The 25309-nt window shown below is 35.9% G+C and overlaps 1 protein-coding gene across 1 annotated transcript in view; it reads right to left on the reverse strand.

Annotated features, from left to right (window-relative positions):
- The window catches only part of LMBR1 (limb development membrane protein 1), a 318251-nt gene that overhangs the window by 36396 nt on the left and 256546 nt on the right, over positions 1-25309 (reverse strand). Inside the window, exons 11-15 of the mRNA XM_007953475.2 lie at positions 20900-20976; positions 20171-20248; positions 13065-13138; positions 12718-12808; positions 11061-11127 (exon numbers count right to left, since the gene is read on the reverse strand). Of these exons, the coding sequence (XP_007951666.1) occupies positions 11061-11127; positions 12718-12808; positions 13065-13138; positions 20171-20248; positions 20900-20976 (387 nt within the window). The remainder of the gene's footprint in view (positions 1-11060; positions 11128-12717; positions 12809-13064; positions 13139-20170; positions 20249-20899; positions 20977-25309) is intronic.

Consider the following 25309-nt stretch of genomic DNA (forward strand, 5'->3'; position numbering starts at 1 on the left):
ACTCGACGGCACTTAACAACAACAACAACAACAACAACAACTTTGGTCATGTTGTCAGAAGGGACCAATCCCTATAGAAGGATCTCATGCTTAGTAAAGTAGATGGTCAGTGAAGAAGGGGGAAGACTGTCAATGAGATGGATTGGCACAGTGGCTGCAATGATGGGCTCAAGCATAGCAGGGCCTGGGAGGATGGTGAAGGACTGAGTAGTGGTTCTGTTGTATATGGGGTCACTTTGAATTGGAGCTAAATTTACAACACTGAACTACAATGGTATAAAGTATAATATTTATTCTCTTCCTGGAATTGACATTCTTTCTAAGGAGAGAAGAATTTCTTAAGATGAAATATTTTCATTGTAACAAAATTTTTGTGTACAAACAGTTACGTAAAATGTGAAATTGAGAAGCACATAAGTTCCCTCATCTCATACACATAAGCTAAATGCTATGTGGCTGCAAAAACAGCAAGGAGGCCACATGTTCTGACCTCCTCTAATCCTACAAGAGGAAGACAGGATTACCAGCAGTAACCCAAGGCCTATTACTGCAAGGCCAGACATGCTGCCTCCCTCCAGCTGTTTCACCAACTGTTCCTCCCAAAGCACCCATCACCTCTCTCCTGGGTTCGATAATTCGCTGCAGTGACCATACAGAGCTCACAGATTATGGGGTTTATTAGGGAAGCATCACAGGCTACTATTCAAGTTCAGGAAAAAATGCTCAGTCTCTCTCCCAGCCCACCGTCCCTCAGCCAACAGTCTCTCACAGTCTCTTTCCCAGCAGTGCTGGTCCCTCAGTGTCTCACTCAGTGATGTGTGTCTCTCGCGTCTCTTTCCCAGCAGCGTGTGTCTCTTCCAGCAGCACATGTCTCTTTCGGCAGCACGTCTTCCTCAACCAGCAGTCAGAGAGAGTTCTGCCTCTAGGAGGCCTCCTTTTGAGCCCATCAGGGTGGTCAAACTAGCCAATCACAGCATCAGAACTCTAAGCACCTGAGAGAGAGTGGGAACCTCCCAGAACATTGTATTGTGCCACGCCCAACAGAAATACTCCACGTGGATAACATTTACCATCAGGAGCTCCTCAGTTGCTCATTACACCACTGAGTTTACAATGACATATGGGTAGAAAAGCCATATTAAGTAGTTTACTACACTGCAGTGGCAGACATTAGATACACATACATCAAACTTCCCTTTCCCAAGGAGTTCATGGTTTTGTGGGGAAAAATAAATATAAACAGTTAGTATATTAGGTGGTAAATGGTATTCAATATATGAAGGAATGAATACAGCATTATGAGAGTACATAGGAGGAATACCTAAACAGGGAAGAGGTTGGGCTGGAGAAGTGGCAAGGAAAACATGATCTGTTATGTTAATGGTTAACAAATGAGTCACAAATGGCCTGTTAGATTTTGCCAGGGAATTAGTGGTGAGGAAAATTATTCATGGCAGAAGAAGGAACATATTCAAAGGCACAGAAGGTAGAGCAGTCTTTTCTTTATTCTCACACCAACACACCATAAGAGTATGCCTTTTATCAATTGTTGTTGTTGTTATGTGCCGTCGAGTCAGCCCTGACTCATAGCAACCCCTCCTTGGGTTTCCGAGGCAGTATCACTACTGAAGTAGGATTGCCCAACCTTACTTCTGAGTAGTTCAGAAATAGAGGTTTCAAATGGCAAGAGATAAAGACATTTGATAAAGAGATAGTGCCTAAGGCATTTGACTGCTAACCAGAGGCTGGCAGTTCAAACCTACCTCAGAAGGAAGATTGGGCAATCTACTTCCATAGTGATACTGCCTTGGAAACCCAAGAAGGGGTCACTATGAGTTGGATCTGACTCGACGGCAGTGAGTTTGGTTTTGAGTTTTAAGGTAGGACGTAGGTATAAAAGAACTTACATGCGACCTTAAAAAAATTGGGTATTATTTTAATTGCAGAAGATTTTGAAGCATTTGAAGCAGGGGAGTGACATGATTACATTTTCAATATAAGGCAAGGACAGGGAAATTGAACTGCCCTTAAATAATGAACAGACTTTGACTAGAGAGAGAGAGAGAATAAGAGGGTACTCCAGGATATGGGAATACACAAGAATACATATTCTGTCTGTACTATGAAGGCTAACTTCCAGGGTTTTTTCGACCTACTCCCTTTTCCCTTAAGTCCATAACACTAGGAAGACAAATGTGTAACACTCAAAGACTTATAGCTATGAAAATATATTTAGACCTTAGGATTAGTCAGATTACCATCTCAAAGAAACAGAAAAGAGAACAAATATTTACTGAGTATCTACTGTGTAATAGTTTTTTAATAAAACTAGAATATTTGGTCTGACAACCTTGGAACACGGAAATAAGGACAAGGATGGAAGCAGGTCACTTGAAACATCTTGGTTTATCTCTTTGGAGAACACAGTCCACACTCAACAGAGTAGTACCTAGTGACACATGAATATTTATTAACAAGACACTGTGGGACAAAAGATGATCTTCTCCTTTAAGAAACATACATTTTCTTGAAAAAGTCAAGGCATGTATGATACAAGGCTAAAAGTACAAGCATCTGAGACACCTGGATGTGTGATATAGGATTTGACTTGGCCTTAGAAGATAGGGAAGATCTGAATAGGTATAGAAAGGTTAAGGAGAGATGGTTGTGAAAAAATGTAAAACAAATTTCTGAGATGGAAAACTGTATTTGCCAATATCAAATCATTTTAGTCATGACTATATCCATTCCACAAATTTCGTTTTGTTCTAATCTCAAAGAAAGTTAATTTAGTAGTCCAGATGAAATACCAAAAAAACCAAACTCATTACCGTCAAGTCGGATCCAACTCATAGCAACCCCTCTTTGAGTTTCCGAGGCAGTAGCACAACAGAAGTAGATTGCCCAATCTTCTTTTCAAGGAGTGGCTGGTGATGTAAATTTTTAATACAAACTAAAATCTAATGAAAACTTAAAACAAAAAACCTCACTGTCACCAAGTTGATTCCAACTCATGAGCCCTACTGGGTTTCCAAGGCTGTTAATATTTACAGAAGCAGTCTATCTCATCTTTCTTCTGTGGAGGGGCTGGTGGGTTCAAACCACTGACCTTTTGGTTAGCAGCCAAATGCCTTAACTACTACACCATCAGAGCTCCTAATGAAAGAAGATTATAATCACAGTCCTAGAAAAATATCTTAAGGGCTACTTTCCAAACAAGTGAATATCTAAGCCATTGACGTCAGAGGGTAGTTGACTCTTGAGGAAAATCTCCAGAGTTGGAGCTTCCATACAATCTCTCAGTAACACTTTCTCACTTGGAAAATTAGATATGTCCTTTAGTCTTTTGCTGTGGTTTCACTTCTTCCTACTCTACCCTCCTTAAAGAAAAGACACCTGCTTAGAATCTACTTCACAAATATTCCACTCAGAATTAAATATTAAAATAAACTCATATAATAGACTCTCTGGTTTGATGCTAAGCAAATATGATTATTTTTCCTTTTTTATAAGTGAAATGGAAAAAAAGGGATAGATGTGAGAAATACTGACAAGGTAAAAACGGAATGTTTGGTATTGGGTGTTTGTGAGAGGAAGTGAAGACCTAGAATAATTATCATGTTTCTGGTTTGGCCTATGGTGACCCAATGAGTAAAAGGAAATATGAGAAGTAGAAACAATTCTGGGTTCCATGTTAGAAAAGCCCAGCTGAGATGACAGTGGGACAGGTGCAGCACAGAGTTGGATCCATCAGTTTTTAGCTTAGCAGTGTGTACTGGTTGGAGGCACAGATTTTGGGACAACATATCTGTGGTAGTTTAAATGACTGGTATAGGCATCGGAGGTGCATCAATATTTAAGAGAGAAGGAGTAAAAGAGACAGTTAAATGGTCAAAGAAGGAGGTGAAAAGAGAGGAGAGTGATGAGCAGAAATAAAGAAAGAAGAGATCTGGGATGTAAAGGTTACAAATAGCAAATGCCACAGGGCAACTGAAGACAAAATCAGACATAGGATTAGGAAATTAGAAGGTCACTGGTAAGCTATACAGAGAGAGAGAATTAAGTGTTTTGGTTTGACTTTCATTTTCAGATAAGTGAGCTCTGATAGGGGAAATAGATTTGAAAATCTCTTTTAACTCTTACTAGGTTACAAAAAAAGTTAAAGGTCAACAGAAGAAGTAAGGATGCCAACAAAAGAATTAGAAATAAAGTAATACCCATGGTGAGAGTTTTAAACCAGAGCACATCATAGAACCACTGAGACTATAGCCCCTAGCTACCCTTCATGTCTGGAATTGAACCCACACCCGTGGTTTCCAGACAAACAAAAGAAAGGCATATGAGTTGAACATTTACCTGAGGTAGATACATTCCTTGGAGACAATAATCATGGGAGAAAGATGGGCTGCTTATGCACAGGGAGACAGCTCAGGGGGCAGGAGAATATGGAGGGATGGACACTGGGAAGAGGTAACTATGGGGAGGAAGTGGTAGGGAAGCTGTTGCATTGTGGTAAACTGTGGTCAATGTCATGAGACAAAGTGTATGTGAACTGCTGTATGGAAAGTGAATGTGCTCTGTAAATCTTCACCCAAATCACAATTAAAAAAAAAAAAAAAAGAGCACATCATACATGTATATAAATGCCCACAAAAAGATTTGAAAAGATATAAATAAACCAAAGTGGTTCCTAGGAACTCTATAGAGGGGAACGGCATTAAAAATGGTAGTCACAGGAATTTTTAGTCTTCTTTACAAGGAAAATTTATTCATGTATTTACTTATATAAATTAATTTAAATTAAAATTTTATACAAATAAGGAGATAATCTATTCATCTATATCACAGGTGACTATGTGTATGCATATTATCAAGACTACTTAGCTAGATAGGAACTCTGGTGGCAGAGTGCCTGCCTAAGGCATTTGACTGCTAACCAGAAGGCTGGTGGTTCAAATTCTTCAGCCACTCCTCAGAAGAAAAATTGGGCAATCTACTTCCATAGTGATACTGCCTCGGAAACCCAAGAAGGGTCACTATGAGTCGGATCCGACTCAACAGCAGTGAGTGAGCTAGACTGTGATAGTGAATTACTTGGTGTGGCTTTCCTAGCCATAGTCTTTATAAGTCCCACCAAATGACTGGGAGTGACTATGCAAATGTGAGGTGCCTGTCGCCCGCCAAAAGGAGACTGGATAGCTTGTTAATAATGTAAATAAGGTACGTGGCACCCTTGTGTAGGTGGGATTATGCAAATAAGGCATACGGAACCCTAACATGAAAATTGGTGAGTTCTGCCATCTTGTAAGGCTTAAAACGAGGCATTCCAGAGGCAGAAAGGGGGCTCTCACTACCTCCAAGAAAGAGCCAGGGGTAGAGCGTGTTCTTTGGACCAGAGATCCCTTGGCTGAACATCCTTAATCCAGGAGACAGAGAGAAAGAGAGTTGTAATAAGTTTCTGAGACAGTGAGAGATGACCAGAGACGATCAGAAGCAACAGCAGAGTAGAATCAAAAGACCAGCATGAGATAGAGCGGTGGGCTTCCCGACTCCCAGAGTGAGAAAGCTGAGTGCCTTTGGGAAGGAGCCTTGCTGGCAGAGTAAGGTACCTCTCTGGGCACCTACTGGCAGAGCTAAAAGACCTTTGTTACAGTTGCCCAAGCAGGGCAGAGGCCAAGGGGGACACAGGTCCGAGAGGTTGAGGCTAGAGTAAAACGTGTTTGTGGCACAGCTGAGGAAAAGCTGTCCTGACTGAAGAACCATATCCTGACTCACTTCTGATCCTGAATTATAACCTGTTACTTCTCTAATAAACCCCAAAATTGTGAGCATTGTCTGTGAGTTCTATGTGGCCCAGAAGAGAAGTAGAGAATACCATGAGAGGGATGGCTGGTGTCAGAACTGGCAAGAAGTGTGGAAGGTGGCAGCTCGTCTGACCTCCACTTCATAGGACTCTGCCTTGGGCTGTTGACGTTGATCTTTCTTCCCCCTTGTGAAGTTAGAGGAGGCCAGATGCCACCTCCATGCCCTTTTTGCAGCTAGGTTAGGCTTTTTTATTCTTAGTACAAATTAGACCCTTACTGTAGCTTAATTGGAACATTTTTAATAAGACAGAAGTTTGGCTACATTATCTTTTAAAGTTCCTTCCAGCTAAGTGATCTTAACTGGAATTATTTTCATGTGAATATTCTTATTTTAAAATATAAACTAATTTAAGTATTTGAATGTATATATAAATTGCTTAGATCATGGTGACCATTTGACATTTTCTCAGATAGGATCATGGGCCCTGAAAGTTTCGCAGCATAGGAAAAACATGGCAGGCAGAGACTGGGAGATACTAGAGATATCATTAGTTGCTCTCTTAACCCTTTCAGACATTTGACAGATAATAGTTCATTTAAAGAATGCTTTATTCTTCACCTTGAAGAAATGAGTCACTGGGCCTGAGGACTCAAGACCATAGTCTCAGGGGACATCAAGGTCAACTGGGACAATATAGTTCAAAAAGACAATGTTCTACATCATATTTTGATGATTAATGATTGGGTTTTTAAAAACTTGTGAGAGGTCATCTAACTTGTAACTATTGGTCTCTCTGGTCCACAGCAAAGAAGAGTGAAAAATATCAAAGGAGCACGGAGAAAATTAGTCCAAAGGACTAATTGATCACCCGAAAACTTAGCCTCTCCACTAACCTGAGATCAGAAGAGCTAGATGGTGGCCAGTTACCACTACCAACCTCTTTGATTGGGATAACAACAGAAGGTCCTAGAAAGAGTGGGAGAAAAACGTAGAACAAAACTCACAATCATTAAAAAGACCAGGTTTACTGGTCTGAGAGAGAATGGTGGAACCTCCGAGACTATGGCTCTTAGACACCCTTTAAACCTGGACCCAAACTTACCCCCATGGATAAACTCTCAGTCAAATGATAAGTAGACCTATAAGGTTAAGAATAACACCAGAGGGGTATGCATTCCTCAGAATAATCAACCATATGAGATCAAGGGCAGTACTTGCCCAGGGATAAACCTCAGAAGGTAGGAAGGGATAGAAAAGAAGAACAAATGGAAAAGGGAAACAGGGAGGAAGTGGGAAGAATACTGTTAACATTGTGAGGACGCAATCAATATCATGAAACAAAATGTACATGAATTGTTGGATGGAAAACTAATTTTCTCTAACTTTCATCCAAATCACAATAAGAAGTTTTTGTTTCTGTTTTTTATTTTTTAAAGAGAATGCTTTATTCTTAAAAATCCTGGGTTTTTAAAATTTATTTTTATACAAATTTATTGTTCACAAATAAGAACATTAATAATCAGCTAAATGCTAATTAGTGCCAGTACTATTTTTTCTGTACTATAGATGGAGCTCTGGTACCATAGTACCTAAGGCACTTGACTGCTAACCAAAAGGCTGGCTGTTCAAACCCACCAGCTACTCCTCGGAAGGAAGGTTGGGCCATCTACTCCTGTAGTGATACTGCCTTGGAAACCCAAGGAGGGGTCGCTATGAGTCGGGTCTGACTCGACAGCACACAACAACAACAACATAGATGAATATAGTGAAGTTACATGCAAATTTTTTGCTGAGAAATTTTCAATACAGAATTCGGGTTTATTTTTCCATCAAAGCCATAACTGGAATATATATTATAATTTATCATACTATTCCACATTTATTATTTTTAAGTATCTGTGAAAGCATCATTTATTTCAGTTTCATACAAAGAACTAGAAAGAGAAAGGCCAGGGCGAAGATTTGTTGTTGTTGTTTGCCGTCGAGTCGGCAAAGATTAGTAGTATATTTATGAGACCCCAAATAAAGACTTCTCCAAAATAAGACTGATTTCTTTCTTTTTTTTTCTTTTTGAAGACAGAATCTCTTCATCAAGAAAACAAAAGAGAATAATCCACTTTTATCTCCTGAAAATAACATACTATACAGGTACTAGATGAGAAATATATGGAAAAACTTAAATTCAAGTTGCATCTGCAATGGTAAATGTTTATGTTTTAGTACCATAAGCACATTTTTTAAAAAACAACTGCATTTGGGTCTTGCACAACTACAAGTTACAGAAAGAGTTTCAGGATAAAAACATAATTATAAAAAATAATTTTAAAATAGAAATTAGTAAAAATATTGCAAAGTCCCTTAGATGCATTTGAGCTAAACTTTCCCATTTGGTTAAAGGAGATTTCAAATAAAGGATAATGCAAAAACAAAATGTCAAAATCTAAGTTGCTTCTTGATTAATCATAATAAAGAACACGTCAGCAGTTGTACAAAATCTATTCTTAGAAAATTTATTGCAATTGTGGTAAGTGTAGTAAAGACATTTAAAATATTTTGCTATAGAAAAGCTTAGGCATCTACAGATAACTTAATAGGTTTGATCCTATTCTATTTTAACCTTTTTTCAAAGTATCTCCTCAAAAGTCTATTCAACCAAATAGTAAAATGTTTACTAAAATTATGGACATCAAGTTCCAAAAAATTTTATAATTTGGAAAACTGAAATCTACACAGGGAGCATAACAATACTTTTGGAAACCTATCAAATGGCATGGCATTACTTTAAAAGGGTCTCAAAGGGGTCTGATAAAAAATGTAAGCACAGATTCTTTTTGTTTCCTGTGGACACTAAAGCTATCATTGATAATAATGTTATCTGACTAAAAAGATACAATCACAATTTTCCTCACAACTGTCTTAGTGGCAAGTGCTAAATACTTCTAAGATTTACCAAGTGGAGATTTTTCAAACAGTACAAAAAATTTCAACAATGAAATAAAAGTTACTTAACAGGAATTAATTAGCAAATGTGTCCTATCACACTGTGCACTTAAAGAGCTATAAATCTCAAGCTAAGGTTCATAATACCTACCACGTATTAACAAAAGCAGTTAGCATTTTTTTAAAAAATGACTCTGCAAAACATTTTAATTTTTGAAGCAATAATATCAATTTAAAGTATGTGATACTGGATTCAATGTATTTTCAGGTTTACAATTAAATTTACAGTCTTCAGTAAAAAGCTACCAAAATAAGAGAAAAACTGCATACATGCAGGCAAATTATGATTTTCTTTTTACTTCACTTCTCATTTAACTATGAGCAATAGTCCGCTGCTAGCTGATTTTATCAGAGTAAATGGGGCCATACTCAGGGTCAGGATTTACTTGTGAGAGGCAATGATAAAGTGAAAAATGTCCCAGCTTAGAATACGATTGTTAAATATATTCTGTACTCGTAAGCTTTTCAACTAGTAAATCAAAATCCCGTTATACACTAGAATAATATTCATGACAATTCCTCTATATTTTATCTTCTTAAAATCAAAGACTCAATTCTAAACGGTTAATAGAGGAATTACAAAGTAACTCTCTAGTTTGCATTTCCCATAATCCTAAAAATAAAGCTTTTTAGTCTAGTCTAGAAATTTGCTTTTTTAATACTATGAAAAGCCTCTATGAATCTGTTTAACGTATTTATTTCTTTTCATCTATTCAGTGCCATTGGGCATAACATGTATTGCAGTGCATGTTGATATTTTGCAAAGCACCACATGACTCACTGTACTCTAATGCACTCTGTTAATCCTGTTTGGACAGCTGTGTCCAGGCATTTGTTAGCTCCATTTTAATTGTTCCATCTTTCTTTCTTTTTTTTTTCCTTTTTATTTATCTCTATGGCAAACCACTCAGGAATTTAATTTGTTGGTCTCAAAAAGTAAATTTTACCATTAATTTGTTTTCTTTGTATTAAAACCATACTCAGCATGCAAATTGCTTTCATAGAATCAGTATATATTCACTATTAACAATTAATTTTAACCATCAAAGCACAGAATATGAGTTTCATGAATGGTAAAATGTTTGGGTTCTGTAATATTATAAAACTTATTTGTAGGACTGTCACATAATATAAATGACAAAATCAAATCTGGTTAAAAGTGCCTATTTTTGGCATTTTCAAGATTAGCATACCATAAGCAGACATGAAAACAGTAAGTCCTATAAAGCAAACACAAAAAAATAAGAATATCAAGTAAGACAAGTTTGATATGAGACTGTGGAATAGTAGTCCTTTTTACAATTATACTTAGATTTCATTTTTTTTTTGAAACATGAAATTCTTTGTATGCATTATGAAGATAACTATAAAGCCTATAACCCTGATGTCTATGACTCTTGTATAAGAATGGAAGTAATATAAGAGCTAAAACAAAAGCAATTCAGTTACTAGTGATTTTTGTTATGATCAAGTTGGTGAACTTTAATGATTGATTTTTCAAATCACTTATGAAAACTCCTAAGTCAAAACTTAAGTCTTGAGAATCTAACATAACTGCCTAATGAAAATTTTTGTTTGAAACAATATTTAGGCAAGAACTGAGTATACAATCTATAATAATGCTTCATAAAAGAAAGTAAGGTCAATTGAATTCAACTATATTAGTGACAAAATAAAAATGTGTTTTACTTGTAAATTATCACCAAAATGCTTTGCAAATTGAAAAATTAAGAAAATAAATACTAATGACAGGCAAACAAACCTAAAGGAAAAATTATGTACTTTAACTCAGTGTGGGCTTTCATAGATCTTACTGCTTTCAAGTTTATTTCATGGACACATATCAGCTTAAAAATAACTTATACAAATTATCGATTTTTTTAACCACATACTGAATTGTAACTTTTTAATATATTTTAAGAAAAATTAATATTTTCTAGAAATTAAACTTTTCTAGAAAATCAGTTTCCTCGCTAGGGGATGCAAAAGTTTAACAAGTCAGTGAAAAAATGCTTCATGTCTGATGAAGGAATGTCTTCAGGCATTTAAAAAATAAATGGTCTTCATTTAATAAGATTACTTGTCTTGATATGGCCCTATACATATCATAACAAAATGAAGTAGAATGCAGATATAAAATAATGTGGGAGGAAGCATTATATTTTAAATGTGGTATTTTTTGAAAGTTTAGAAACCAATGGAAGACATTTAAAAAGGTCTGGATTTTAAATGAAAAATTTATCATTGAAACTTACCCAGTGTCCTTGACATCACAGGCAGTGCAGAGCTCAAGACCAAGATTGACACACAATTCCCAATGATCTGTTTGAAAAAATAGAAAGAATATTTGGCAGTTAAAGAATAGGATGATAAATAAAACCCATTCACATTCTACAAAAATGCTGTATATTCTAACTACCTATTGTACTTTGACAACTTCTTAATGATACTGTTCAATATAGAATTTAAAGAGAAAAATAAACATTTTCTATAAACATTGAAAGTTATATCAGTAAATTTTAGAAGACATTTATAGAACCTGGCACAAATATATAGCTATAGAACACTTAAATTACTATATACCTGAGATACTGTAAGAGCTCTGGTAGCATAGTAGGTAAAGCATTTGTCTTCTAACCAGAACGGTGACAGTTCAAACTCATCAGCTGCTCCATGGGCAATCTACTTCCATAAAAATTTACAGCCTTGGAAACCCAATGGGGGTCACTATATGCTGGAATCAACTCAATTTCAGTGGGTTTTGAGACAACGTATTTTACATTATCGATTTCCTTTGCCCAATTCAAATAAAATAGGATAAATCCATTTGTATCTCTGATTATATTTTTAAGTCAGACTACTACTCAAGATTTTTTACATAATTTCTGCTTCTAATATGCTTAACAACCCAGAAATTATTCTAGTAAATCATTTCCAATATATCCTATGCTTGTTATTTCATATTAAATAAACCCACTGCCATTGAGTCACTTCATAGTGACTCTTTAGGACAAAGAAGAACTGCCCAATAGGGTTTCCAAGGCTGTAAACCTTTATGGAAGCAGACTGCCTCATCTGTCTCCCGTGAAGCGGCTTGTGCGTTCGAACTGCCAACATTTCGGTTAGCATATAAGCACTTAACTACTATGCCACCAAGACTCCTTATTCATATTAAACAGAGGAGATGAAAATATTGATTAATACTTACGATCACTTAAACTAAGCATCTCAACTACTTCTTTAAAGAAGTCATAGCAAATAAAAAAATATTTATACAATAATTTTTCCCTTTAGGATAGGTTAAAAATATGGAATATACAATAAAGAGAAAACAAACCAGCAGCTCTTATTAGTTAATCTACATTGTCAGCCTGTGGGAATATTTTACCAAGATTCAATCACTACATAAAATAACAGCCTTTGTTATTCTGAAGCCAATGACATATTGCAGTAAGTCAAATTAACCTCAGACTACAAAATGTTTCTGAATAGAACTCTTCCGTCTTACTTTAATTATTCAAATTTGAAATGCTTTGTCTCTAATACTTGTAGCAACTAAGTTCTTCAGATTTCAAACAAGCTCCCTGAGGTACAGTTAGCACAATCAAAGTTACTAATTAGCAATACGTTTTCTTTAGAGAAGAAAAAGTCCTTTCACTAGCTTTCTATAGCCAGTTAACAAGCTCTGCAGCTCCATGCATTTTACAAGTGAATGGATGCAATCCAAATTAAACAGAGCACATCCTTTCCCACTCATTCAGCATTTTGAAAATATTCCAGTTTATGTTTACGCAACTTACAAACAAATACCTATCACTGCAAATGAACCATTCAGGGCAATTACTAAACAAAATAGTCCATTTGTTTTGGAAGGCAAAAGGGAGGCCAGAGTCACCTAAGACTTTACCTTACCTTTGTCATAGTTGTGTCATCCTTCTTGGGAGTAAAGTTTCCAAAAAATCGGAGGCTATAGAAACCAACAACAGAGGACACCATAAGATAGCTGTGAGAATCAAGGGAAAAAAGTTCTCCAAAAGAATGCAAGCATCCCTTAAGTTCTTAGCAGTCTCCAAAAAGTCTTAAGGCTCAAAGGAAAAACAAAACAAAACAAAAAGGCACTTCGAGTGCTTGAAGAAGACTGACCTGTTCTTTTTTTCTTCTTTTTGTTCTAGGCAAGTGTCTTGGTAAATTACCACTGTCCCAGAAAACTAGACAAAACACTTGTTAAAAGACAGAATGTTTACTTAAAGAAAGGATACAAAATCAAAATGATTTCAAGTGCAGCTCCCACAAAACCAAAAGTAGAAAGAGAGGCATTTCCTATTCCAGGCCCCTGGAAAACAAAACAAAACAAAACAAAAATCCAATAACACTTTTCAGAATTCAATGACACTATTATATTTGGTCCTCGGAAGGAAGATGGGGCAATCTACTTCCGTAGTGATACTGCCTCGGAAACCCAAGGAGTGGTCGCTATGAGTCGAGTCTGACTCAAAGGCACATAAGAACAACAACAACAACAACAACAACATATTTGGTTTTCCTAAAATTGTTGTTTCATAAATATAAGACAGTTGAAATTAGAAACATTAAATACTCTGGAATAACATCTACACTGTCAAACGCCCACAGAAAGAGACATTAGACTGAGTTAAACAACTAATTCAACTACCATGTTAACAATTTAACAACCTCAAACATTATCTGATTTATCTCAAACATAATAAAGTCACTTAACAAAATATTATTATAATTACTACTATTATGAAATAGAGCAATTTTCCTTGAGAGAAATTTTTTTAAAAAATAGACTAGTACAATAGGAATAGAAAATAAAACAGAACCCCAAGACACCACACAAAAATTAAACAAAAGCGTGACCAACATAAGCTAACCACAGAAAGAAACTGAATGCACATATCTTGTTTCTATACTTGGAAATTATCTTTCCCCAAATCTTCCTTGGGAATTCAGTATATTTAAAAAATAAATTATTTAGCCATAAAGAGAAATGAAGTCCTGATACATGCTATGTTGTTGTTATGTGCCGTCGAGTCGGATCCGATTCATAGCGACCCCTCCTTGGGTTTCCGAGGCAGTATCACTACAGAAGTAGATTGCCCCATCTTCCTTCCGAGGAGTGGCTGGTGGGCTTGAACCGTCAGCCTTCTAGTTAGCAGTCAAGTGCCTTAGGTACTACGCTACCAGAGCTCCAGATATATGCTATAGCGTGTATGAATCTTAAAGGCGTTATGCCAGGTGAAACATCAGACATCAAAGGACATTTACATGATTCTGCTTATATGAAATAACTATAACAGGCAAATACATAGGGACAAAAGTAGATCAGTGGTTACCAGGGGCTGAGAGAGAGGAGTAAACAAGGAGTTATTGCTTAGTGGACACTGAATTTCTGATTTGGGTGATACAAAGATTTTTTTTAAATTAATGCTGTAAAATTTTCCTAAATATCATACCTATCTCAAAACCTATCTTTACCTACAACTTGAGAAATTAAAAAAAAAAAAAAAAGTGATATTTATATAAATTGGATTAGGGAAAAAATAATTTCCTACTAAAATAGGAACATTTTTAAAACTAACTAATTAAAGGAATTATCTGAACATGAACTATTCTTTTACTAATCAGCTTACATCTGACATAAACAATAAAGTTAAGTAAGAAGGCATAGTCAGCTAAATAAAAAATAAACCTCTAAATAATATTATACATACTACATAAAAACCACCACTGCCATCAAGTCAAATCCAACTCATAGCAAGTCATAAGGTTTCCAAGGCTGTAAATCTTTACAGAAGTAGACTGCCTCATCTTCCTCCTGTGGGGCAGCTGGTGGGTTTGAACCACTAACCTTCTAGTTAGCTGCTGAATGCAAGCACTGCACCACCAGAGTTATATAAAAACTCTTACTCACGAGACTTCCATTGGGTTTCTGAGGCTATAAATGTTTACTGAAGTAGATTGCCCTGTCTTCCTTCTGTTACATATTATATGTTGTTGTTGTTGTTATGTGCCGTCGAGTCAGCCCTGACTCATAGCGACCCCTCCTTGGGTTTCCGAGGCAGTATCACTACGGAAGTAGGATTGCCCAACCTTCCTTCCGAGGAGTGGCTGGTGGGTTTGAACTGCCAGCCGTCTGGTTAGCAGGCAAGTGTCTTAGCCACTATGCTACCAGAGCTCCCACATATTATATATACATTCTAATTTTTACACAAAGAATAGCTATGTGGTTTCATATATAAATACGTTAAGAGCAAGGAATATATCAACTTTTTGTCAATATTTTGAAGAAATGAGTGTCAATAGCTTACTGACTGAGATGAAAAATATTTTATAAGTATTCTCTGTCTCAAGAGAAGGCCTACAGGCAAGATTAAAAGGATAAAACTTATTTACATGATCATACAATGAACCCTACTAAGTACAAATTACTCTCTACTATAAATTATGGAGGACAGTACAAAAATGCACTATACAACTTAGGACTTACCTATAGTTTTGTTGTATATTGAAGTGGATTAAAAAGTGAATAGGAAGTCAATATAGTAGATGACTTTCTGTCATATAAATAGAATCAAGTATATATAAAAAAGAAAAAGATACAGTTGTACACTGCATTAGAGCTTAAATTCTAAAGCACTTGATTTGTGGAAGGTTGTAATCTATACTAGGAGTTCTAACTCCATTTTGAATTTTGACACAAGTTCTGACGCCATTTGAGTTCCTATGTTAATTCCCCAATTCTTGTGAACCATTAAACAAGCTTAGCCAAGTCTGGGACTAGCCCAGGGAGGGCCAGTTAGACCTCAGGAAGAGTATGGTTAAATTTTGATTAACTAGTAAACAGAAAGGAGCTCTGGTGGTGTAGTGCCTAAGGTGTTTAACTGCTAACCAGAAGGTTGGCAGTTCAAACCTACCAGCCACTCCTTGGAAGGAAGAGTGGGCAAGTTACTTCCATAGAGATACCACCTCAGAAACCCAAGGAGGGGTCTCTATGAGTCAGATCCAACTCAAAGGCAGTGAGTTTGGTTTGGCTTTGGTTTTGAAACAGAAAGATGCTCAAAGAACTAGGGAACTTGCCTGGGCATTTATGGAAAGGAGCCAATCAGATGCCTGTTGTCTAATTTAAATTAAAGGTTAGGGGTCCTTTTATTGTCTTGTAGCCACTTTGTAGCTATGACTCAGGGTTGCATGGTCATGAGTCATACCCCAAACACTACATAAACAAGCCCCAGAACAAATCCTGTAACAATTTTTAACTTGCAATTATATACATATTCCAATCATGGTCCTTTACCACTTCAGTAGTCCCACCTGCAACAGTGATTGACTTGACATCATTCATGACCTTGTGACGATTTTGTTTTCTATTCTATATAATGAACACCATAACTATGAATCAGTGGACTCCATCACTCTCTGTATTGTATGCATGCTGACAGTTTCTCTTTCCTGGATGATAATGTTTGCTTTGTCATTGTCTTGTTGAAGGCTTAATGAAAGGGTGTCTATACAACATATTTGAATCTGGGATATTTTTCTCCTGTCACAGCATGGAGGAGTTGTTTTTGTTTTCGTTGTTGTTTGTTTTTAGAATGAGGCAGTTTTAACAAGTTATTAGGCATATACTAGTGGAAAAGAGGCTGTATTTAAATGAAAACACTCGAATAACATGTGGTACAAACCAAAAAAAAAAAAAAGAAATCTATCCACTGCTGTCCTCTGATGCCAACTCATAGCAACTCTATAGAACGCTACAGGAGAAGAATGCCCTCAGAGTTTCCAAGGGTATAAATCTTCATGGAAGCAAAGTGTCATAACTTTCCCCCATGGTGCAGCTGGTGGGTTTGAACCACTCACTTTTAACTGTCAAGTGGTTTATCCATTGTACCACCAGGGCTCCCTCATATGGTGCAAGGTCCTGGAAATGGTTGGTGGGGGATCTAAATTAAGAATATAGCTAAATTTTCACTACTACTTATATACCCGAAAGGAGCTCTGGTGGCATAGTGCCACCAGAAGGTTGGCAATTCAAACCCACCAGCCACTCTATGGGAGAAAGATGAGGCAGTCTGCTTCTGTAAATTACAGGCTTGTAAACCCTATGCAGCAGTTCTGCCCTATCCTATAGAGTCTCTATGAGTTGGAACCAATTTGATGGCAGTGGGTTTGGTTTTTAGAATACACACACACACACACACACACATATATATACATATATATATATATATTTCACATACACATATATATGCGTATGAAATTTGCTCTTGAACAGAGAATGGTTAAAGTGACTGTAAGAAATGATGAAATAAAAGAGCTAAACAGATTTCAAAGACAGCTTAAGAGGATGGAATAAAGTATTATAATGAAACATGCAAAGACAGTAGTTGGAAAATGAAAGGGGAAGAACATGCTCAGCGTTTCTCAAGCTGAAATAACTGAAGAAAAAATTCAAACCTCAAGCTGCGATACTGAAAAATTCTATGGGGAAGATATTGAATGATGCAAGAAGTATCAAACAAAGATGGAAGGAATATAACAGAGTGATTGTACCAAAAAGAACTGGTTGATATTCAACCATTTGAGGACATAGCATATCATCAAGAACTGATGGTACTGAAGGAAGAAGTCTAAGATGTACTGAAGGCACTGGTGAAAAATATGACTCCAGGAATTGACAGAATACTCACTGAGATGTTTCAACAAATGGATACAGCACTAGAGGCACTCACTCATTTATGCCAAAAAATTTAGAAGACAGCTAACTGGCAATCTGACTGGAAGAGATTCACCAGTGTTTTACTGACTATGCAAAGGTATTCGACTGTGTGGATCATTCAAATTATGAATAACATTGTGAAGAATGGGAATTCCAGAACACTTAAGTATGCTCATGAAGAACCTGTACATAGAGCAAGAGGCAGTCATTCAAACACAATAAAGGATACTGCAGGGTTTAAAATCAGGAAAGGTGTGTGGCAGGCTGGATCCTCTCATCATACTTTTTCTATCCTTATGCTGAGCAAATAATCTCAGAAGCTGGACTATATGAAGAACATGGCATTGGGATTAAAGGAAGCCTCATTAATAACCTGCACTATGCTAGTGCCCAAGGCACTGGACTGCTAACCAGAAGGCTGGCAGTTCAAACCCACCAGCCACTCCTCAGAAGGCAGGCTGGGCATTCCTACTTTCGTAGTGATACTGCCTCGGAAACCCAAGGAGGGGTCGCTATGAGTCGGGCCGACTGATGGCAAATAACAACAACAACAATAACAACATGCAGATAACATAACCTTGCTTGCTGAAAGTAAAGAGGACTTGAAACATCTACTGATGAAGATCAAAGGCAACAATAGCCTTTAGCATGGCTTACACCTCAACATAAAGAAAACAAAACTCCTCACAACGAACCCATAAGCAACATCATGATAAACAGAGAAAAGGTGTCAAGGACTTCATTTTACTTAGATCTGAATCAATGCGCATGGAAGCAGCAGTCAAGAAATCAAACGACATATTGTATTGGCAAATCTGCTGTAAAAGACCTCTTTAAAGTGTTCAAGAGCAAAGATATCACTTTTAAGACTAAGGTACACCTAACCCAAGCCATGGCACTTTTCAGCAGCCTCATATGCATGTGAGAGCTGGATAATGAATAAGGAAGACTGCAGAAGAATTGTTGCATTTGAATTGTGGTGTTGGTGAAGAATATTGAATGTACCATGGACTGCTACAACAAACAAATTTGTTTTGGGGGAAGTATAGACAGAATGCTCCTTAGAAGCAAGAATGACCAGACTTCACCTCTTGTACTTGGATCATGCTGTTAGAAGGGACCAGTCCCTGGGAAAGGATATCATGCTGCATAGAGGGTCAGCAAAAAGGGGGAGACTCTCAATGAGATGGACTGACACAGTGGCTGTGATGATGTGCTCAAGGTTGGCAACAATTATGAGGATAGCACAAAACTTAGTAGTGTTTTGTTCTGTTGTACACAGGGTTGCTATAAGTTGAAACTAACTTGATGGCACTTAACAACAGTCTCTCTCTCTCTCTCTCTCTCTCTCTCTCTCTCTATATATATATATATTTATATATTAGATCCCCTAATCAATTGCCTATATATGTATACATACATACATATACACATATACACAGTATGTAATATGAATTAAGTTTTCAAAGGACATGGTATCTTTTTCTCAAACTGAAGAGAAGGAATTAAGAAAGACATTGTGGCTATCTATGAGAAAGATATATCATCTGGCATAGAGTGAAAGAAATGACATCAAAAGTTTAAACAGTTTTGAAGCTATTCCTATGGGAATAGGATATCTGTTGACTAAAAAAAAATGTAGTAAAATGCCAATACTTAAAGACACATAAAGATGCTCCTTAAGTATCTAAAATTTGATCATGACACCTAGAAAAAGTATGACAAATATAAATATATTTTCTTATATATGAATATATTTCTTCTATTGGAAGAATATACTCACATAACTGAATATAATAAAAATCATCAATTTGTAAACAAAAGATAAAAATAATTAATGAAAAGGGTATCTGACTTCCCTTTGATTAATCAAACATTCTAATTCAGTTTCATAATATGTGTGACTTTTTGAACCATGAATCTCTATGAATATATATTTGCATCTTCTGCAAACCCAATGAATTCATCTAATACACTCTTCACATATCACTATTTAAGGAGCCCTGATAACACAACAGTTAAGCACAGGGCTGCTAACCAAAAAGATGGCAGTTCAAACCCACCCAATAGCTCTGTGGGAGAAATACCTGGCAATCTCCCATAAAGACTACAGCCTAGAAAACCTTACAAGGGAGTCCTACTCTGCAACATGGATAGCTCTGCTATGAATCAAAAGTTGACTTGATGGTGCTTACCAACAACCTCACTATTTTAGAGTATAAATTTTCTTAAAGAATCACAGATATGAATTTCAGTAAAGCCAGGGTAAATTCCGACAGAAAGTCTAAAAGGAAATTATCATACTTGGAAAAAAAGGATGAGGCCGTACATGGGGGAGGATTGGTTTTTGTTTTCATTTTTTATTGTTGTTATTTGCTTTTAGAATGTAAAAACAAAGTACAATACAAAGTAAAAAATTAGAAACAAAAATCATAGTATATAAATACTGTTTATAAAGGAGAACTGAATAAAGAAATTCATATAATTTGAAGTATATACACACAAAAAGGTGAATGCTTTAGTTTACTATTCAAAACAGAACATATAAAATGCTATATATAGTATAAGAGTATAGAAGATTCACATGCTTATAAAAGAATGACATGTTAAAGCATTTTACTTTACCCTTGTTCCCTTTGGCATTGCTGTTTCATCAACCAATAGGCAAAGAATATTACAAGCCACCAAGAGGACCGAGATGGACTACAACACAAAAAGTAGGCTGTTAGCACTCAATTTCAAGGACGTTTTTTTTTTTTTTAATCAACAGACATGCATTACAATCTAAGTAACCAAATAGATATTACAGAATAGAGCAAAAGCAGTCAAGATCTAAATTTTACACATAACATTAAAATAATCAGACTATCTACAAAACTCCAGAATACATTCTAAAAGATTCTGAAAATTATTATCATTTCAAAGTTCATGACAAAAGTTAATAATATAGAGATCCATTTACTAAGTGATCTCATTAATTGGAAGTAGGGAAAATTTAGAAGCCTACAGATTTAAAAAGTGGTAAAATGTCATAATGTAATTTTCATATTCTATCAAAGAGTCTAAAGGAGAACATCTGCAACACCTTGTATTTTCTTATTTTTCAATCAATCAGAAGGTTGAATTTTTTGTTTTCAAGAGGAAATAGATAATCCTGTGAACTTTTTAAAAATGGCCATTAATTTCCATTTTTGTTTCATTGAGTTCTTATAAATAAAGGCATAGATGGATTTTAATTCTGTGGCTAAAAAACAAGTCCAATAGAAGCCATTTAGCTGAGGGGGTTGCCATACTCAAATACCAAAATAAATAAAAAATAATTTCCTTTATTTAACTAGGCAAATATATTCTTACTGTCTCAATTAGAAGGAGGACCATAACAGCAGGATACACCAAATTTCTTTCCCACGCTGAAGCCTTTTTTCGTCTCTCTATTAGAAGGGAAAATAAAATAAAATATTTCAATAATTTCTAAAAATTCTCTCCAGATTGACATTTTATTTCCTTAATGTCATTGTTGTTGTTGTTGTTGTTATGTGCTGTCGAGTCAGACCCGACTCATAGCGACCCCTCCTTGGGTTTCCAAGGCAGTATCACTATGGAAGTAGGATTGCCCAACCTTCCTTCCAAGGAGTGGCTGGTGGGTTTGAACCGCCAGCCTTCTGGTTAGCAGTCAAGTGCTTTAGCCACTATGCTACCAGAGCTCCTATAATCAGTATTATTTTTACATATATAATTTATTTGTCAAAATACATACTTTATTTAAAATGTTCTCTGACAAACTATAAAAATTAAGTTTTAAAACAGTTTGGTCCTTTAAATAGCTCAGTCTCGTGATGCCTGTATTTCAGCTCTATGAAGACATTTCACTTTTTAAGGAAATATATTGTTAAAATACACCTTACTTTAAAAATATAGATATATTTGTATTTTATATTAATGTACATTGTTGATGTAGATTTACAGGTGAATGAATAAAGTAACAGGAATAAAAATCTCCTCTAATCTCATATTCCAATGATAAATACTTTCACTTTTATAAAAGCTGGAAATAAATTTCTACCTATGATGCACTACCTTACATCATACTAATCCTGAATCTAAGAACAGTTTGGAAAGATGTATCAAATTAAAAAAAAAAAAAATTACATGAAGCTATCAGAGTACTATCAACATAACCAAAATCTGAGGGCTAATCTGTAAAAGGTACTAAAGTGAGCTTTCCCTTTTGCACTACTTTTCCCTGTAAGATATTTATCAATATATAATTGTTGTTGTTGATATGTGCCGTCGAGTCAGACCTGACTCACAGTGACCCCTCCTTGGGTTTCCGAGGCAGCATCACTACGGAAATAGATTGCCCAACCTTCCTTCCGAGGGGTGGCTGGTGGGTTTGAACTGCCGGCCTTCTGGTTAGCAGTCAAGTGCCTTAGGCACTATGCTACCAAAGCTCCTAATATATAATTAGCATGATTATAAATTTAGAGTATAAATTGAGTATGAGGCTGAGAAATCAAGCAGAAATCAGTCAGTAAATGGCAAAAATGTTAAAGCAAAGCTTTCAGCAAACTCAATGAAGCCTAGGAGACAACACTGGAATTCACAGTTACCAAGGCAACCACAACTTGAGAGATTATGATCATAACACTCACACACTGCCGTTGAGTTGACTCTGACTCACAGGAACCCTACAGGACAGAGTAGAGCTGCCCCAGAGGTTTTCCAAAGCTGTAATTTTTACAGAAGCAGACTACCAAATCTTTCTTCCGTGGAGCAGCTGGTGGGTTTGAACCACCAATCTTTCAGTTAGCAGCCAGCTCTTAATCACGGTGACACCAGGGCTCCTTATTATGATCATAGAGAAAAGGAAAGGGCAAAGAATGAGCCTGACATTCAGGGTCACTTTACCCTTCAAGGCATCAATGGCGAAGAGGCTGAGAAACAGAAAGATGCAGCTAAGAGACTCAGAAGCAAAGCAAAGCTTCTGCCGGCCTCACATTTCTTAGAAGGTAAAATCTAGAGTTGCAGGTCAGTGAAGGTGAGATTATAGCAAAAAACAAGACAACCAGACTTTCAGCTGGGACACAAGACAAGCTATACACTAGGATTAATGCCAAACCAGAAATAGACCAATCCTCATAAAGACCAAAACCCAGCCTCAAATGGTTTCAAGCCCAAAGAGATTGAATTTGATATGTCCCTACTCTATATGCCTACAGAGCTAAAGTAAATTCTCTCTAAAAGAAGAAAATATCACCTACAGTTTCTATAGTTTTGTATTAAAAAAAAATGTCTGGTATTCAATTATAATTATGAAGAGAAAAAAACAAGAGAGTGAAAAAAAAAGACAGAAGCAGACACACAGTTAATCCCGATACTGGATTTATCAGAAAGAGTTCTTGAAATAACTGATTAATATTTTCAATAAAATAAGTGACAAGAAAACAAATTTCACAAGGGAATGTGAATCTATAAAAAAGAACTAAATGGTAAGTCTATAACTTTAGTGTATAAAAAATACACTAACTAAAGTTAAGGATTCAATAGGCAGTAGAATGAAAAGACAGTGGAATGAAATACAGATTAGTAGAAAATATCACACTGAAGTATGGAAATTAAAACAGGAGGGAAAATACTGAAAGAATGAGTAAAAAGAATTAACATATGTATAACTAGAGTCTGAGGAAACAAGATTGAGACAGAGGCAAAATTTGATGTGATAATAACCAAGAATTCCCCCAAAAGGAAGGAAGACATCATGTCACAGGTTAAAGAAGTACCAAAGATCTCAAGAAGAATAAATACAAATAAAACCAAACCTAAGCACATCAGAGCAAAACTGATAAAGACAAAAAGAAAATCTGAAAAACCCTTGAAAAGGACAACAGAATGACTTTTAACAAGAAACTAGAAGACATCAGGATGATATCTTCACAGTGTTGAAACAAAATAATCACCAAATTAGAATTATAAATTCAGTAAAGGGAACTGTAAAGGCAAAATAAAAATGTTTTTAGGTAAACCAAACTGAAAGAATTCATTGCAAGAAAACATGCACAAAATGCAATACTGTTGTTCTTAGGTAGTGAGATGATTCCAACCCCACGTATACAGAGCAGAATTGCTGCATAGTTTTCAAGGCACACAAGGAGTCACCATGAATTGAAATTGACTTGATGGCATCTTTCAGAAGAAGAGCACCAGGTCTTACTTCCAAGGTGCCTCTGGGTGATTTTGAATGGGCAGCCTTTTGGTGTACATTGCTTAAGGGTATTTTTCAAGTAGAAGTTAAATAGTCAATGGGAACAAAAAACTGTAGGGAGGAATAGAGAGTATCAAAAAGAACAAATTTGTTGGAAAATCTAAGTGAATACTGACTACACAGAATGATGCTAGTGATGTAATTGTCATTTTGTGGGGGTAAATAATGTAGATTTAAAATAAATTATAACAGTAACATAAAAGAGGGTAAATAAAGTTCAGGTAGTAGGAAAAATACAAATTTATATTAGACTTTGATAAATAAAGGTATATTTGTAATCTGTAGGGTACATACAAGGATCCGTGGTGGTGCAATGGTTAAGTGCTTGACTGCTATCTGAAAGGTAGGAGATTCGAACCCACAGCCACTCTGCAGGAGAAAAGATCTGATGATCTACTCCTGCAAAGATTACAGCCCAGGAAACCCTATGAGGAATCAACTCAGTGGCACACAACAGCAGCAGGGTATATATATAACAAATAATAGAGAGAAAAATGAAATAATAAAAAACTCCAGAAGAACGCATGAAAAGAGAGAAAAAGAATATAAAACAGGTTGGATAACGGAAAGCAACCAAATGGCAGTTAAAAATCTATCAATAGCTAAAACAGAAATGAATTAATCCTCCAACTAAAAAACTAAGATTGTTCTATTAGATTTAATATGATATATTACACTGTTTACAGAAATACACCTTAAATGTAAGGACACAGAAAGTTATAGCTACTCTGCTAAAGAAAGCTGGTGTAGCTACAGTAAAAGTAAACATGAAAGCATCCTTATAAATAAACAGGGACTTTTCAGGATAAAAGAGTTAATTGATAAATATGATGATACAATTATAAATATGTATATAACTAATAACATAGATTCAAAATATATAAAACAAAAATGGACAGAAATAAAAGAACTAGACAATTCCACAATAATCATAGGGCACTGACACACCTCTTTAAATAACTAATATAATAAGCACACAAAAAATTAGTAAGGGTAGATGATATAAACATTGTGATTAACAAATATGACCTAACTGACATCTACATGTGAGTGTACACAGAAGGAAGCAAGGGAGGAAAGAAGAAAGGGGAGGGAAGGAAAGACACAGACAGAAAAAGAGAGAGATCTGTACCTCAAAATGACATGACAGAATAAATATTCAGGTGTACATGGAACATTTACCAAAACTGACATACGCTGGGTCATAAAGCAATTCTAAACAAATTTCAAAGGACTGAAAGTATTCCAAATGTTCTTTGATCACAGGGGAAATTAAAATTAAAAAAATCAGTAACAAAAATATAACCTGAAAATGCCCACATGTTTTGAAGGCAACTGATACACTTTTAAATAATACACGGGTAAAAAAATAAATCACAATGATCTTAGGAAGTATTTTATACTAAATACTAACAAAAATACAACACACTTAAACTTGGGGGGGGGGGTTCCATATTAATTTTGAGAGAAATTCATAACAATAAATTGTTGTTGTTGTTGTT

This window comes from Orycteropus afer, unplaced genomic scaffold, assembly GCF_000298275.1.
Source record: "Orycteropus afer afer isolate SDZICR_OR568_19922 unplaced genomic scaffold, OryAfe1.0 scaffold00396, whole genome shotgun sequence".
Taxonomy (NCBI): domain Eukaryota; kingdom Metazoa; phylum Chordata; class Mammalia; order Tubulidentata; family Orycteropodidae; genus Orycteropus; species Orycteropus afer.